At 40.7% G+C, this 15458-nt stretch overlaps 2 protein-coding genes across 2 annotated transcripts in view; both read left to right on the top strand.

Annotated features, from left to right (window-relative positions):
• The first annotated feature begins 437 nt into the window (after window positions 1–437).
• Window positions 438–4070, top strand: ccl38a.4 (chemokine (C-C motif) ligand 38, duplicate 4). Its single transcript, XM_050058341.1, has 3 exons — window positions 438–655; window positions 2484–2595; window positions 3751–4070. Exons 1-3 carry the CDS (start codon window positions 574–576, stop codon window positions 3845–3847), a joined length of 291 nt encoding a protein of 96 aa, XP_049914298.1. The 5' UTR covers window positions 438–573; the 3' UTR covers window positions 3848–4070.
• An 8323-nt stretch (window positions 4071–12393) lies between these two features.
• The window catches only part of stum (stum, mechanosensory transduction mediator homolog), a 37671-nt gene continuing 34606 nt past the window's right edge, over window positions 12394–15458 (top strand). Inside the window, exon 1 of the mRNA XM_050058340.1 lies at window positions 12394–13330. Coding sequence (XP_049914297.1) covers window positions 13120–13330 — 211 coding nt within the window. The 5' untranslated portion in view covers window positions 12394–13119. The remainder of the gene's footprint in view (window positions 13331–15458) is intronic.

The raw sequence follows: 15458 nt of genomic DNA, 5'->3' as shown, positions 1-15458 counted from the left end.
TGTTTAAACCTATGGCTTAGATTGAAGATGTTTCTTTTATCATGTCTCATCATTTTTATCATATCCTTCAAAAAAACCACATGAACCAGCGACGAGGAAAGCAGCTACAGAGTTTAAACCACAATGCATCTGCAGACTGCACACACACAAACACACACACACACACACACACACACACAGTTAACATTCTATTTCATAGAATCTGCACTCACCCACAGCGTCCTCTCTCCTCCGCCCCTCACTCTTCTTCCCCCAACCTCCGTATTTACTGAGAAGTGTTGACCACATGACCACAGCTTGTTTGCATGCTGGGTAGTTTCAGGTTGTTGTGTTTTGTTTTTTTTATTGTGTCATGGAACCTGCTACCTATGCCTGCAGCAACACACACACACACACACACACACACACACACACACACACACATTATGCTTACTATTAAGTGCACAAGGGGGAATGCACACACAGCATAATAAAAGTTGAGGGTCTGCGAGTGAAGCGGACAGAACGAAGACAGACACCTTTAAGAGCACAAGATAAACGGGCAGGTCAGATAAACAACAGGAGCCAGTCAAGATGATGATGATGATGAAGAACCCCATCACTCTGTTGACTTTTGTCTTGCTTTTCTCAACTGTCACTGTCCTGGCGCAAAGTGGTAAGCTGGCTACATTACACTTTTTTTGTCTTAAAGGCCAAATTTATCCCCACGTCACTGTAATAATTTCTTAATATTTTCCTTGGGGTCCGATTAAGTGTTTGTGATACAAGGCAAAAATTATAATATATACTGGAGAGAGGTTCAACTATATATAATATATGCACCACTGTCCAAAATAATAATGAGCAAATATAATCATAAATAAACTTAAAGTGCCATTATTATTACTGCCTTTTCTAGTATTATGGAGTACTGCAGTTCTGTGTTGTTTGTCAAAGTTGTGTTGCCGCACCCCAACAGAACATGACTCAAATAGTCTTTATTACATTATATTAGTCAGACAGCCCACGGGAAATCTGCGTTAAGTCTCATTTATGTTGCGCTGCCTATGTAATCTATGTAGACAGAAGTCGTTTTACAGCATATTTGTACTGCACACTGATTTGGTTTGCCAATGTTAACTCCATGGCCACAGTGTTGATCTGACATCAGGTTAAAATAATCAGTGACATGATAATACCAAATGTCATCACAATCACAAAAAATGGAACAAACTGCCATTACTTTTACTGCAGTCTCGTTTTACAGTGTGCTGCATTTCTGCGTGGTTTGTCATTGTGGTGTTGCCGTAGCCCAACAGAACATAGCTAACGGGCATATTCAAATAATGTTAATGTCTTTTTTGCGTTATATTAATGAGATAGCCCACGTGAAGTCTGAGTAAAGTCTCATTTATGTTGCATTGCATGTGTAATTTATGTAGACAGTATTAGCTATACAGCATATTTATATTGTGTGCTGATATGGTCCGCTAATGTTGACTCCATGGCTATGGTGTTGATCTGACATCAGGTCAAAATAATCAACGATATGGTTCCATAAATCTAGGTAGTAATTATATAAATATATTGAGGGGGACACATAAAAAAAACATTAATATTAAGAGAGATAATTTGCTATGCTACAAAAGGCAAATAATCATTGTCAAATGTAATCATGATCACTGATGACATAATCACAACTTACTACAGTTTAGTTTAACAGTGTACAGCAGTTCTGCGTGTGGTTTGTGCAAGTGGTGTTTCCATACCTCAGCAGAAGCTGTAGCTCGACTGCTGTGTGTACAATCAATGTCAAACACTACTGTCCCTCTATTTCAATACTATCAAATGTATAAGAAAGTGGAAAACTAGAGTGTTATATGACTGTTTCATGGGCTGTATCTCTGTAGATTTTTATAGTTGTTGTAAAGTGTAAGTGTGTCATAAGATAAGTCATCATAAATGTCACAGTTTATCATAAAAAAGTGAAAACTACATGTCTCATAATGTGCGCACATTTCCTGTGCAGCCCTCAATCATATGCTTGCTACCTAAAATGGCTCTCAGTCATGATTCAGTCATTTCCTCCAGACCCCACTCGAGGGTTAGGTTGCAAAAGGTGTCAAATGAAAATGCACCTCTCAACCACCACCACCACCATCATAGTTACACAAGTGAAGACAGCCCTGCTATTTAAAAAGCAAACAAAAGCTACTAAAATGTCTGAAATATTGTCATAAATAAATTAACAGTCACTGGTTTAAACATTTTAACAATATTCACTTTATGTGTTTTTATAAATACTGATAACATTTAAATGGTTTGTTTTTGTTACTTTGAATCGTATCAGAATTAAGATATTCAGCAGGTTACAGCAGCGTTGTTCTCTAAATGGAACAGAGTATAAAGAGAAAATGTTGCCTTGGCTCTTCCTGGGGTCCATATTTGTTTAATAGTGTGTGTTTAGGTCCATTAACATTCCTGTTTCTTTCTTGGTTTCTCAGGCAACTTTTCTCCAAAAGAGTGCTGTTTTGACTTCTTCTCCACACGGCTGCGTAAGGACAAGGTGGTGAACTTCAAAAACACAGACACGCGCTGTGCAAAGGAGGGTGTGCTGTAAGTGTCTTATCCTCTCTTGTTAAACTTTATACACCGAGAATCAAAATCAGTATCAACCTTATTTGCAGTGTTCTAATGTTGTAATATTCACAAAAAAATTACTCCGGTTTTCCAACCCAGATGAAAATGTTTGACTTGAATGTGTCTCCAACCCACAGACACATGACATTTGTACATTATTTTGTAGTGGGTGCACTGAAACTTAATGCGTGTCAGCAACACTATGGTGAATGTGTGGCTAAGTTGAGCACAGAAACCACTTGGTTATGGTTAGAAAAAGTTTTACACCAATGTTTAGTAGCACAAAAGCTGCTGGGAAATGCTGCAGCTTCAAGTCCGGTGAAAAACACCGGTTCAGTGCCACAAACACTGGTGGAAACATCGCAAAGGGTCGCCAAAGGACAACTGATGTGGTTAGTCTCGAACTATGGTCTACAGTGGTCTGCAATGTGTCAGGTGTCTCGCCTAGGTGACAGGTCATCAACCATCTCCTCCACCTCTCAGTAACAACTACATCAGTGGTTGTCAAATGGTTTGCCGTGATGCCAATCTAGGCGTGTCGTGGGATATTGTGATAACCACACATTTTTACTGCAATATTCACACCCACTTCTTATTAAAAAAGGCAAACCCAAACTGACCTACATCACTTCAGAAACGTTCATATGATACATATTAAACTTGCAAATGTAACATAATTTCTAGAAAGTATCTAGTATCACGTACATGCATGTGCAGTAAGTATGAATATAGATTTACACATAAATAAATGGTCACGAATGTACACTGTAGTCTATATAACTTAAAATGTAAATATATATGTATTAGGAACATGTAGTGCAGGCCTATTCAATTAGCGGCCGTGGGCCACATGTGGCCCAGAAGCAACCTCTGAGTGGCCTGGCAGGGATTGGTACCGAGACCCCGGAAGTTTTGGTTTCATGTATCATCATGAAGCAATCTCTCTCCTGCTCTCTGCATGTATGTATGTGTGTGTGTGTATATATATATATATATATATATATATATATACACACACACAGTTTGTAATTGAATAGCCCTGATGTAGTGATTTTACAACAAACATCACATTGTCTGTCACAGAACTGTGAAACTGAAAAATGGCATCAACAATCTTTTTCTCTGTTTCAGCTTTACAATGAAGAATGGAGCTAAATTCTGTGTGGACCCGTCTGAGCAGTGGGTCAAGAACATCATCAAGGCCAAACTGAAACTCCAGACCGAATGAGCCGACTTGTTAAAAACTCACTGAGCCGAGTGGAAGCGATGGCGTAGTGGCGATTCATCTTCATAGCTTTCTCTATTTTTATACAAATTATTTTTCTGTTAGTCTGAAGGTAAATGCAAAATAACTCCTGCTGCTTTTTTATTTTCTATTCTTTTGACTGTTTTAATGTGATGTATCCAAAAATTATTTCCTGACACAATGATTAAAACTTTGCATATTGTTATTTGTCTCTTTGCATTGAATTCATGCACATCACGTTGCTGCTGAACAACAGTGACACATCAGAGCTGATGTGGTTTCTGGCTGAGAAAGCCACATCACAAGTGCTTGGCGGAGACAATCCCATTTAACTCTTTAGTTTGCAGTTTAATGTAATGCACTGTTGTGGCCAGCAGATGTCGCTCTACTCTCTGTATAAAAGTGTAAATGCTTCATATTAGTTTCCAAAACCAGGTTTTTATTGCTCTGTGTTGACTGCAGCATAAATGAAGAATTGTTTAATCTCATTTTTAATTGCACTCTTTAGAACGGCAGCTCAGTGAGATGATGTTTCAGTATCTTAACTCTGTTTTTCATCAGCTAAACCACAGCGTAGTCAGTCATGGAGTCAAGTGCTGAGTCAAACAACTTGAAGCCCTCTCAGACGGCCTCTGTCTGGGGTCAATGCTAAAATGAAACACACTCGAGGGAAAATACCATATGTGACGAACACTACAGATCAGACAGTAGGCGGCAAGTGTTACTCCCAGTGCTCTTACTTTGTTAGACTTCCTTGATATATCTAGACAAACTGACCCGAACATCTCCTCCTGTCCCAGAACGACACCTCAGATGACGTCAATGCTGTGACATCATCGCCCAGCTTTTCTTTAAATAGTGTCCCAGATTTGTATTTTTATACACTGCCACTCTTCATGCTACTCCATGTGTGTGTGTACATACAAAATCTTATGAGCACAATAGCTCAGCAAAAGCTCATGTCAAAAGCTTTACACTCACACCACAGGTGACCCATTACAGGAGATGGTCTAATTAGATCTTTGGAGGACCTTGCTGCATACATTTACATATTAATGTGGGGAGAAAAAAAATCAGGGCAGCTCGAGTGCTTCTTATTTGCAATTGTAAAGATCATCAGCCACCACGTTAATAAATAAGAATGATTAACGGCCACTGTATCTCACTTAAATGTTTGAGATTTTGCTGTTGGTTAGGTGAAAATAGTCATTCATGAGACAACCAAAGGAGTCTTGGAGATGTCCTATTAAATTAGCATATAAGCATGTCTGAAAGCATGACCTACCTGTGGCAGAAAGAAACGAGGACACAAGCAAGCAGCCCGAGGGTTTTACAGTCACCAGTGATGGAAGAAGTATTCAGTCTTTACTTAGGTAAACGTACAAATACAGTAGTAGTGGTAGTAATAGTACTAAAGTATAGTACTTTACTAATAGTAGTAAAATTACTCCATTACAATTAAAGTTCCTTCATTAAAATCCTACTCGAGTAAATGTATCATCAGCAAAATGTAGTTAAGTATCAAAAGAAGAAGCACTCATTCTGCAAGGAATTTCATTATAGTAAATGGCATTATTAGATTGTGTATGCTACTGATGCAACATTAACAGCATTTTAATGTTGTTGGCAGTTGAGGTAAAGCTACTACTTTATAACAGGTGTCCAATATAAGGGTCAGACCCCACCAAAGGGTCACAAGATATATCTGAGGGGTTGTGAGATGAAGCAGTTAGAAGATGGATGGATAAAAGAAGAAGAATTTACAGTAACAACAATTAACACACCTCCACACCTACTGCCAATTTAGAGTCACCAATTAACCTGCATGTCTTTGGACTGTGGGAGGAAGCTGGAGTACTAAGAGAAAACCCACGGTGACATGGGGAGAACAAGCAGGTTCCGCACAGAAGGGCTCCCCCACCCTGGGGTTCTAGCCCCACACCTCTCACTGTGAGGCAACAATGCTAACCACTGCACCACTGTGCCGCCAAGTTTTAAAACAGTAGAGTATTAAATATCAGTCAAAAAATTCAAGATATACAAGAATCCATCCACTATCCATTGATCTGGGTCAATGCATTGATTCAATAATCAATGATCCGATACTGTCAATGCAAAGGTCCTTTGCAAATGAAGTCATACATCATGCATTGTCCAGATGGAGGGCAGGCAACTGGAGGCAAAGACTACCAACACTGCACAACTGCCTAGGATTTGTGTTGTCTGCGGCTGTTCACTTGATCAGATTGGGAAAAAATAGCTTTAAGTCCAGAATATACACCGAATACACCAATCAGCCAAAACATTAAACCACTGGTGGGTGAAGTGAATAACATTGATCTTGTTACAGTGCAACACCACTGCAGACCAAATATACCCCCCTCATGGCAATAGCACTTGTTGATGGCAGTGGCCCCCAGCAAGACAACTCATCATACCACACCACAAATGCTGCTCAGGAATGACCCGAAGAATGGGACAAAGAGCTCAAGGCATTAACTTGGCCTCCAAATACCCCAGATCCCAATCTGATCAAACATTTGAGGGACGTGCTGGTACCCCAGAGGTACCCCCGATCCATGGTGGGTGCTGCTTGGACAGGAATTGGCTCTGACATGTCAAGGCATAGACACATGACCTCTGGAGTAGGGATGGGCAGCACAAGCAAAAACACTATTCGAAAATCATGTCAACTATTCGACAATTTTTCGAATAATCGCCCCCCCGCCACCTCCCGGAGCCACGCACACAGAGATCCATTCATCATTATGCCAGGGCCACACCGCCCGTGGAAGTGCTGCGAAGCGCAGCGCACCAAAATTCTCGCACGAGCCGGAGCACTTCCGTTCACATCAGACGCGCATTTCTCCACGCTGGTCGACAAGCGGTTCTGCTCCCAGCTGTTGTCTCTGTCACCCGGCTTGCTCGCGGCTCGCGCAGAAAATACACCAGACACCGAAACGATCGCTGCAGGGCGCGAGCCAGCCACGGAGCTGCGTGGCGCGGTGCCGCCGGTGTGGATGACACAATCAGTTAACATGGGCGCCGAAAGGAAACTGGCCTCGCTTCGAGGCTATTCGCAGCGCTTCCGCGGGCGGTGTGGCCCTGGCGTTACAGTCCCTCGCCGCCTCCTGTGTGCCTCACTCTCAAATGACTGTGCATACTTGTTGTAGACTTGTGATACGCAAGCTTTGCCTCACAGAGTTTGCACTGCACCTCATTTTCGTTTATTTTGTCGAAGTTGTTCCACACGGAACTTTTTGATGACTGTAGTAGTCTCTGCATGTTTCTCCTGTTTGTAGAAGAGCATCAAACTAGCTGGTAGCCCATCTCACACCGCTGTAGCAATCCTATACTGCCCTCGTGCGGTTAGGAGCTGAATTGCATGTCAAATAAAAGGGGGGAATAAGATGGCGAATAGTAATAGTCACATTAAAAAATCGATTTTTCAAAAATAAAACGAGTATTCGAAATTCGAAAATCGTGACCCATCCCTACTCTGGAGGGTGTCAACTGGTGTCTGGCACCAGGGCGTTACCATCAGATCTTTTGATTCCTGTACAATGTGAGGTGGGGTACCAGCACATCCCACAGATGTTTGATCAGATCGGGATCCAAAAAATTTGGCCAGGTCAACACCTTGAGCTCTTTGTCAGCAGTTTTTGTGGTGTAGCATGGTGCATTGTCCTGTTGGGGGGCCACTGGCCACTGTTTCACTGGGAACGGTGGACCTGGTAGGTAGAGATGTACCAATACCACTTTTTCCTTCCCGATACTGATTCCGATCCCTGAACCTTTGTTATCTGTCGATACCGAGTACCGATCCGATATCAGCACGTAAAATAAAAATGGATGGGATATGAATTGTTGTATGTCTCAGCTCCTAAAACTCTATGTAAAATATTAAGAAATAAATACATAATAGTAGAATGAATGCTATAAAAACTTTTTTTTATTATTATTATCCAGTGTTGACACAGATCAAGACACAGGTTAAAGTGCAGCCACACAATTTGGTAAAAAAGACATTATAAAGGCTACAGCAGAATGCTTTTTAAACTCCGCTCCATTTCCGTTTTGTTTGCCTGTAGCGTGCCTATGTGTAATGATGTGAGGCATTACATGGTATCGGACTGGTCATAGGCTGTACTCGCCGATACCCGATACCACATTTTAGGCAGTATCGGAGGCATTTCCGATGCTGGTATCGGTATCGGTACAACTCTACTGGTAGGTACAAAATAGTAGCTAAAGTTAGGTAACATTAGCCTGACAGCAGTGCAGAGTTTAAATGTAAAAGACAGTTATACTCAATCACATTTACTCACCCTACAACAAACAAGACAGCAGTTGTTTCCATCATGGATTCAACCGCACACAAAATACCTTGTCATAGTCCGCTAGACTCTTGTACACTTCTATCGGCTAGCCGTTTAACGTTAGTAAGATCAGGAAGTCTGGGGGATGAGGTAATTTGTAACAATCATGTCCACACCAGGCAAATGGGTCAAGGGAAAAATAACCTTTATTCGTTTTGTATGGATCACATCCAACCTGAGTTTCAATTTTATGACAATACCTGCTGCCTGGAGGTTCATCTAACCCTTTTGTGTAGCTACATTCCTCTATTTACAGTTCACACAGTATATGGATTTATCACTTCCTGCCTTTTATCCGAATTTCATGCTTCATAATAATCAAATGATTGCAAACAAGCTATACTTACAATGGTAAATGTACTTGGTCACAGTCCTAAAGTTTCAGTTTTAGCTTTAGAAAGGACTATTACCTTCTCTAAAGAAACGTGTGTGTCTGTCAGGGCAGATTTATTTGGGATATTTTTTTTAGATGTAGTGATACATGAACACATGTAAACTAAAGAAGCTTCACTGTTGGCAAGCACAAAAAGAGCTTGTTCCTGCTGCTTTATCCGAACAATAAAATCATGTCTCTTCCTAAAAAGCTGACTAAAAAGCACAAACCGCTGTGATACACTCGTCTGGGGAATATCTGTGTTGTTACGGAGGAAAAATGAAGAAAAGGGAGAACAGGGAAACATAAAAGCCAGCAAGAGTCAGCTGGAGAAGAAAGGCGAGAGAAAAACAAAGTGTGAACAGTGGAGTCATTGTGGTGATGAACTAGTCCAGGGTGAGGGACACAAGGGGATGTCATCTGGAGCACACACACACACAAACACACACATATAAACACACACTATGCTCACCATTAAGTACAGAAGGGGGCATTATATTGTAAATCTAACAAGCCCAACAGAGGTGCATGTCTGAGTCAGTGCTACATCTCTCAAAACCAACATGTCACTTTAAGACGGACGCCGTATAACTTTTCTTATCAGGTTGTCATGGTAATAAGCATCAGCACATGACACTGCGTGCCTTTGGCTGAACAGTCCAATGATGAATCTGAGTTCAGTGGTCCAGATTTCTCTGAGTGCTTCGCTGTCAGACACATGATAACGCCCGCTTTGCATGACAAAGAGGAGTAAAACCACCTTCTGCAGCAGCAGCTATCATTTGTGTTCCAAAAGAAGATTAAAAGGAAATTAAAAGTGGGAATTGAACAGAAATTAAGAGAGAGACGGGGAGAAAGACAGATCGATATCTTCCGTATAATTACCTACAGCTTCCTGGGTTGCTAGGAGACCAAACAGAGATGAGAGAGAGGGAAAGAGTCGAATGAGACAGACAGAGAGAGAGGCTGAGAATAATTTCAGGGTTGCACTGATTTTCTTTGTGTTTTTTTGCCACTTGTGTTGAAGTAGAGCTCACGCCGACAGTGAAGAGAAGAAGAGGAGGTGAAAAAGTGAGATAGAGGGAATTAAATGAAAGTCAGGGAGGAAGGGAGGAGGGTGGGTGAGGGGACAGAAAGATATGTCTGGTCTTTAGGGGATTTGGTTGCATGAATAATTACTGAGATATTGATAGTGCCTTCACGGCTCCCCCTCCTCCTCAGCCTTTTCTGTCATCCATCGTCCTGACCGCCCTCCACTCATTTTTATCTTTTATAATCCCACGTCCACTTTGTCCAAGCTTCCCTTCACTCTTCTCCTTGTCCTGATTTAGTCCTCTTCATTGTCTCTCTCCATCTTTGTGTACTTTCCCCATCTTCCTTCCCCATAGACCCTTTTAGGGCCGACATCACAATTACATCATTTTACTAGCTAGAGGCAAAATCTGCCTCTCCACCACAGGGCTGTAGGCTACATAGGAATTTTAAAATGTGGTCTTGTTATGTTATTGGGAGCCAGAATAGAAGGAGTCATGGCTCAAAACTTAAATTTTATCACATACCAGTCGCCACTGCTCGTCACCATAAAACAAAGACAACTATGGTTAAATGGTAAGACGAAAGGACTGGACGGAGGCAATCATTAAAATCAGGTTAGGGAAAAAGTATTTCCTGTTGTAGGGATGAATAACGTTATGTGTATTAAGGGTTATCATGTCCACCTCATCAGAAACTGGGGAGGGATTAAGAGGAATATTGGATTTCTCTGGAACGCTAACTTTTTAGCACATTAGCTAACGTTAACTTCCATAGCAAAACAAACTGGAGGAAACAGTTCAAGTGTCACCTTTCTTTGTAATATTGGCTTCCTGTGACATCATCCATCCACTGAGTGAGAGCATACAGGTCGGCCAGTCTGGTCCCGTTGGTCAAGTGTTTACGAGGGGTGTAACGGTACACAAAAATCACCGTTCAGTACGTACCTCGGTACACAAGTCACGGTTCGGTTTATTTCGGTACAGTAATGAAAAAAATAGACAGCTATTAAATATCTTTTACTTATTGGTAACCTTATTAAAACATACCACCACAGCAGTTAACTCTTTTTACACAATTTTTGAATGAAACAAATATATATAAAATCCTGCTTTTTCACATTGTTTGAATGAAAATAGAAATATAAAAGTGAAAAATAAAGTCCTGCTGTTTTTTTAACACATTTTTTTAATGAAAAATATAAATATAAATTTCTGCTTAAACAGTTTTACTCAATTAAAATAAAAAGTATAGTGCAGCTGGTCAGCTTTAAAGCCTGCTCAGATTCAGTTTTACTAGAAACTAACTTAGCTTTCCCATTTTGTTAAAGTGCAGTAAACAAAACATGCTTATATCTAAAGTGCAGCTTAAACAATTTTACTCAACTAGATATTTTAAATGGTTCGGCTCGCAAAAACGGAATTAAAATAAAACAAAATAAAATAAAATAATATCCTGCGCCCAATAATTCGGTACAGGGCTGTGCTGAACCGAAAGTCGCGTACCGAACGGTTTGACACAAATACATGTACCGTTACGGCCCTAGTGTTTACTTCTCCAAGTAACACTCGCAGTCCCAGAGAGTGAGTGACCTGACACAGTGCGTTCGTAAATTCAGTCTGACGCTCTACACTAAAATGAGAGCCCTGTTGATCGAAGAAATGGAGCGTTATATTTCTACATGAATTAACGATTAACTTAATCACACATTCACTCAGCTTGGCGCTCTGCTGCTCACAGTGCACTATGCCACTCCGAGAGTGCGGTGCTCTGGGTAACCGAACATCCTGACTGCACTCTGAAGTTTGTGCACTCCGACACACAGAATGAGTATTTCTGAACGCACCACTCGTATCATCTTCCTCCATTGTCTAAAACAAACCAAAAGACCTCGTTAGCTAACGCTGGCTAATGTTTTGCTTCCAGCTAAGCCCCGCCCACCAATAAATGTCATACTGTTTACTAATTGTAAAAGGGTCTGTATACATCCCAACACGGAGAAGGAGAATTTTTGTCACAAATTTCACTACATATTACAACACATTATTATACATTACTAATTTGTTTCGTTCTGCCATTGTTTAAATGTCTTCATCATCTGCTGTCTCACTTGAACTACCCTACAGTGCGTCCACAATCGCTGATGGTACTGCTTCCTTTCACCGTGTCTGTAAGCTTTCAGAAAACGCACACAAATACGGACTAAATGTAGGGATGTACTATAATATCAGCATATCACCGGTATCGGCAGATATTGGCTTTAAAATGAATCGGTCAACATGCTTTTTCTTGTTTTGCACAATGCAAAATAGGGTCTATGTCTCTGTCAAATCTGTGTTTACAGCTATAAATCTAGTCATATATCCACATAGATGAGCACAACTGGGTTTTAAAACATGTTTTACAATATTTACTACAGTATTGTGACAGACTAATCCCTTTCTTCAATATCTGTGAAAATGAATTTAATAAATGAAACAAACAGAACTACAATCTATTCACATCAAGTTATAGAAAATAGTTCCCTCTTCATACTCATTCTATACACTAACAATCTGAATGAGAGTTGAATGAATTTTTGCCTTCAATCACTTATTCACTGAAGGACGGCTTGTTGAATGTGACCACACTGAGCGGTAACGTTAGATTGGTGCACTGTTCCTTTAAATGGGGGGAGAGGATGAGGAGCAGAGGGAGAGAGAGAGAGAAGAAGAGAAGGAGAGAGGGAGAGGGGAGCCGTAGTAGAAAAAGGGGGGTTGTTGTGTGCACTTTCTCTTTGTCCTGGAGAGGTGTGTGGGTTGAGCGTGATTTGACCGTAAGACAGAAAGTGACTTCAGAGGGAATTACTGAAAAGAGCTGAACATCTTTCGAGGATTTTTTTCCTTGGAGGAACTGTCACTGATTCAACATGTTGGACATGGAAACAAATGGCAGATATCACTGATCTCTGATGAGAACTTTTAAGGACGTGAAGGGATTTAAATGAGGATAAGTCAACAGTCTTTAAAAGATTTTCTTCAAGAAAAAGTCTTGCTTTATTTCTGACTGCTTCTTGGTGGGACTTCAACAGCTGGATCAGTGTGAAGGTTTTCAAAGTTGACTTTGGGGAAATATTAAAGGATATTTAATTGTATTCCTTGGGATTAGAATCAAATTCTGGTTATTTTGAAGACTTTTTTTGCAGATTTAAAACAGCTTTACACTACTTTTAGACAACTTGTTGATATTATTTATTTGCTCGTGAATCTGACTTACTGTAGGTGGTGAGCCAACTGTGAGATGTACTGCTAAATATTTCATCTATTCTCAAAGGATACAATCAATCAACATCGATCATTTTCAGCTTCTTCCACTTAGTCCAGAGGGACAGTGACTGAGAGGAAAAATCACTTGCAGAAACCTACCTCAAGTACCAACCACTTTCATTATTAATACATAAACCAGAAAGAGGAAGAGAGGCAGACAGAGAGATGGCACAGATAGATGGAGGAAAAGAGCAGGGGCGTGTCAAGGACCAGGACCAGCCTGGAGCCAAAGCTGCTGTTGGAGGCCCAACAGCAGGCGGAGGAGTGGTGGTGGAGGTCAGGGAGAAGAAGGGACCTCTGCGGGCTGCGATACCCACAATGCCTTTCCCTCTGGCTGTCATCTGTCTGTTTCTGAACACCTTCATACCTGGACTCGGTAAGCTGTGAATCACACTTCCCTCCTCTTCCCATCTGTAATGTACTCTGAATTCAGTGTTCATGTGCTTGTAAAAGTCAGAACTGAGAGACAGACAGAAACTCAGTGAAGTTGAAGGAATACTTCACCCACAAAAATGATCATTTCTATGTTAACCTTGAATTTGTGAAACGTTTTTCTTGCAAGCATCACCCGTGAACGCAGAACCCAAAAACAGAAAATTCTTGATGAATTTAAGCTACAGGGATCCAATTTTAACACAACAAAAAACTCATGCAGTATAATCCAAGTCTCATTTACCCAGTCGTATGCTCAGTATTTCCCAAACACATGCTAAAACCTCAGTATTTAAAATGGAACATAAAGTAAAACTTATCTATCCTCTCTTCAAAGCCAGACTCCACTGAGAAAAACAGTCATTTTACCTCTCTGAACACAGGAGCTGCTGATCTACAGCTGCCTCGATCAGCTATTTTGTTTGTGTCATTGTGTGACTTTGGTGAATCCGAGCTAACCCTTTAACACTTTCCCCGCTAGAGTATTATTTTTAAGTTGCCAGCTACCGCCAGCATTTCTGAAGTATAGTGGGACCACGTTGAGTGATCGTTCAGTCTCCTCTGTGGTCGTCTCATCAGTGTGTCACTGTCACCATCAGGGAGATCCTGTTTCGTTTCACCAAACTCGTTTGCTTGTTTGTCCAAATCGGATTCAGAATGTTTGATCAAAACAGGATTTGTCGGAGTCTGAGTCCGTCAACATCTCCATGGCTTGTGCAACCGTAGACTCTTTCGTCGGCACAGGCGTTTTCGTGCAGTTTACAAGCTGCTACATTTCTGTAAACAACATCGGGTTTCCAGTGGATCTTCTTGGTTGGTTGTTTTTAGACACGGCAGTGCTGGTCTATTTCACAAAATGTGCAACAGTGCCCCCTATCTTATTGCAGTGAAAACACAGATTGCCGGAATATCTCATCAATGGCAGGGGAGTGTTCTGTCAAAAATGACCAAAAAAAATCTCGTCAATGGCGGGGATGTTGTTAAAACACAAAAGTCACATAATACACAAACTAATTAACGAATCGAGGCAGTGGTAGATCAGCAGCTCCTGTGTTCAGCAAGTTAAAATTACAGTTTTTATCTGTGGAGTCTGGCTTTAACAAAAACATAGATAAGTTTCACTTAGGCAAGGTAAGTGGCCTATATTCTAAATATTAGGTACACTTACAGTCACACTTCTAAATAGTATGGTTATAAATAGTAAGGTTTTACTGAAAATAAATGTGTTCTGGATGAATGAGACTTGGATTATACTGCATGAGTTGTGACCCAGTTTGTGAACGGATGTTTTGATATAGTGTTGCTCAAGTCCTTAAAAATTTCCTCTGCTTTTGGGTTCTTCATTCACCGTGAAGGCATGTGAGAAAAACAAAGATTTCTTTACAAAATCAACGTAACACGAGATGAGTAATTGATATAAAAATGGTCATTTGGGAGTGAAGTATTTCTTTAAGAAGAAAATAGAGAGAAAACAGTAAAACAAGAGACCGAGCAGTTGTGAAACTGGAAGACCAACACTGACTTTCAGCCAATAACAAGATAAACAAACACAAGGGGCAATCTGAGGGGAATGTAGAGTGACCATAATTTAGTTGGGAAACGAACTATGTCCAACTTACAAGTCTCTCCATTGCTCTTCCGTTTTTACACATAACTCAAAGCTCTATCTGCCTATGCGTATATGTGTGTGTATTTTCCTGTGTGCATGCATACATGTGAGGAAAAAGGGCAAGAAAGCTAGAGACCCCGTTCACACCTCGTGTTATAATAAGAGTGTCAGGGTGTAAATATGCACAGCTTCAGTCTGCCAGGTGTTAATACACACAGTGAGTGTGGTGGGGTGAAATCACATGACACCGGGTATAAAAATTCATCACAGGTGTTATCATTATGAGCAGTGTCATCATCGATGTGGGCGGATACATCACCACAGCAGGTAGAGACAGCATCAGTGTGGGCAGACTCAACATTTGTGCAATTATCATGGGTAGAAATCTTGACACTGATGTGCTAATTTTAGAAGACATTTAGACACTGTCAGGAAAATATAATTACATACATCGTGGATTCTG

This window comes from Epinephelus moara, chromosome 12 (genome assembly GCF_006386435.1).
Source record: "Epinephelus moara isolate mb chromosome 12, YSFRI_EMoa_1.0, whole genome shotgun sequence".
Lineage (NCBI taxonomy): Eukaryota > Metazoa > Chordata > Actinopteri > Perciformes > Serranidae > Epinephelus > Epinephelus moara.
The sequence above is the reverse complement of the archived record's forward strand: the minus strand, read 5'-3'. Positions and strand labels throughout refer to the sequence as shown.

Excerpts from the sequence above, each read along its gene's own strand:
- ccl38a.4 (XM_050058341.1), top strand. The coding sequence starts at position 574 with ATGATGATGATGATGAAGAACCCCATCACTCTGTTGACTTTTGTCTTG. Across the intron at positions 656-2,483 it reads CACTGTCCTGGCGCAAAGTG|GCAACTTTTCTCCAAAAGAG; the intron begins GTAAGCTGGCTA and ends TTGGTTTCTCAG. Across the intron at positions 2,596-3,750 it reads TGTGCAAAGGAGGGTGTGCT|CTTTACAATGAAGAATGGAG; the intron begins GTAAGTGTCTTA and ends TCTCTGTTTCAG.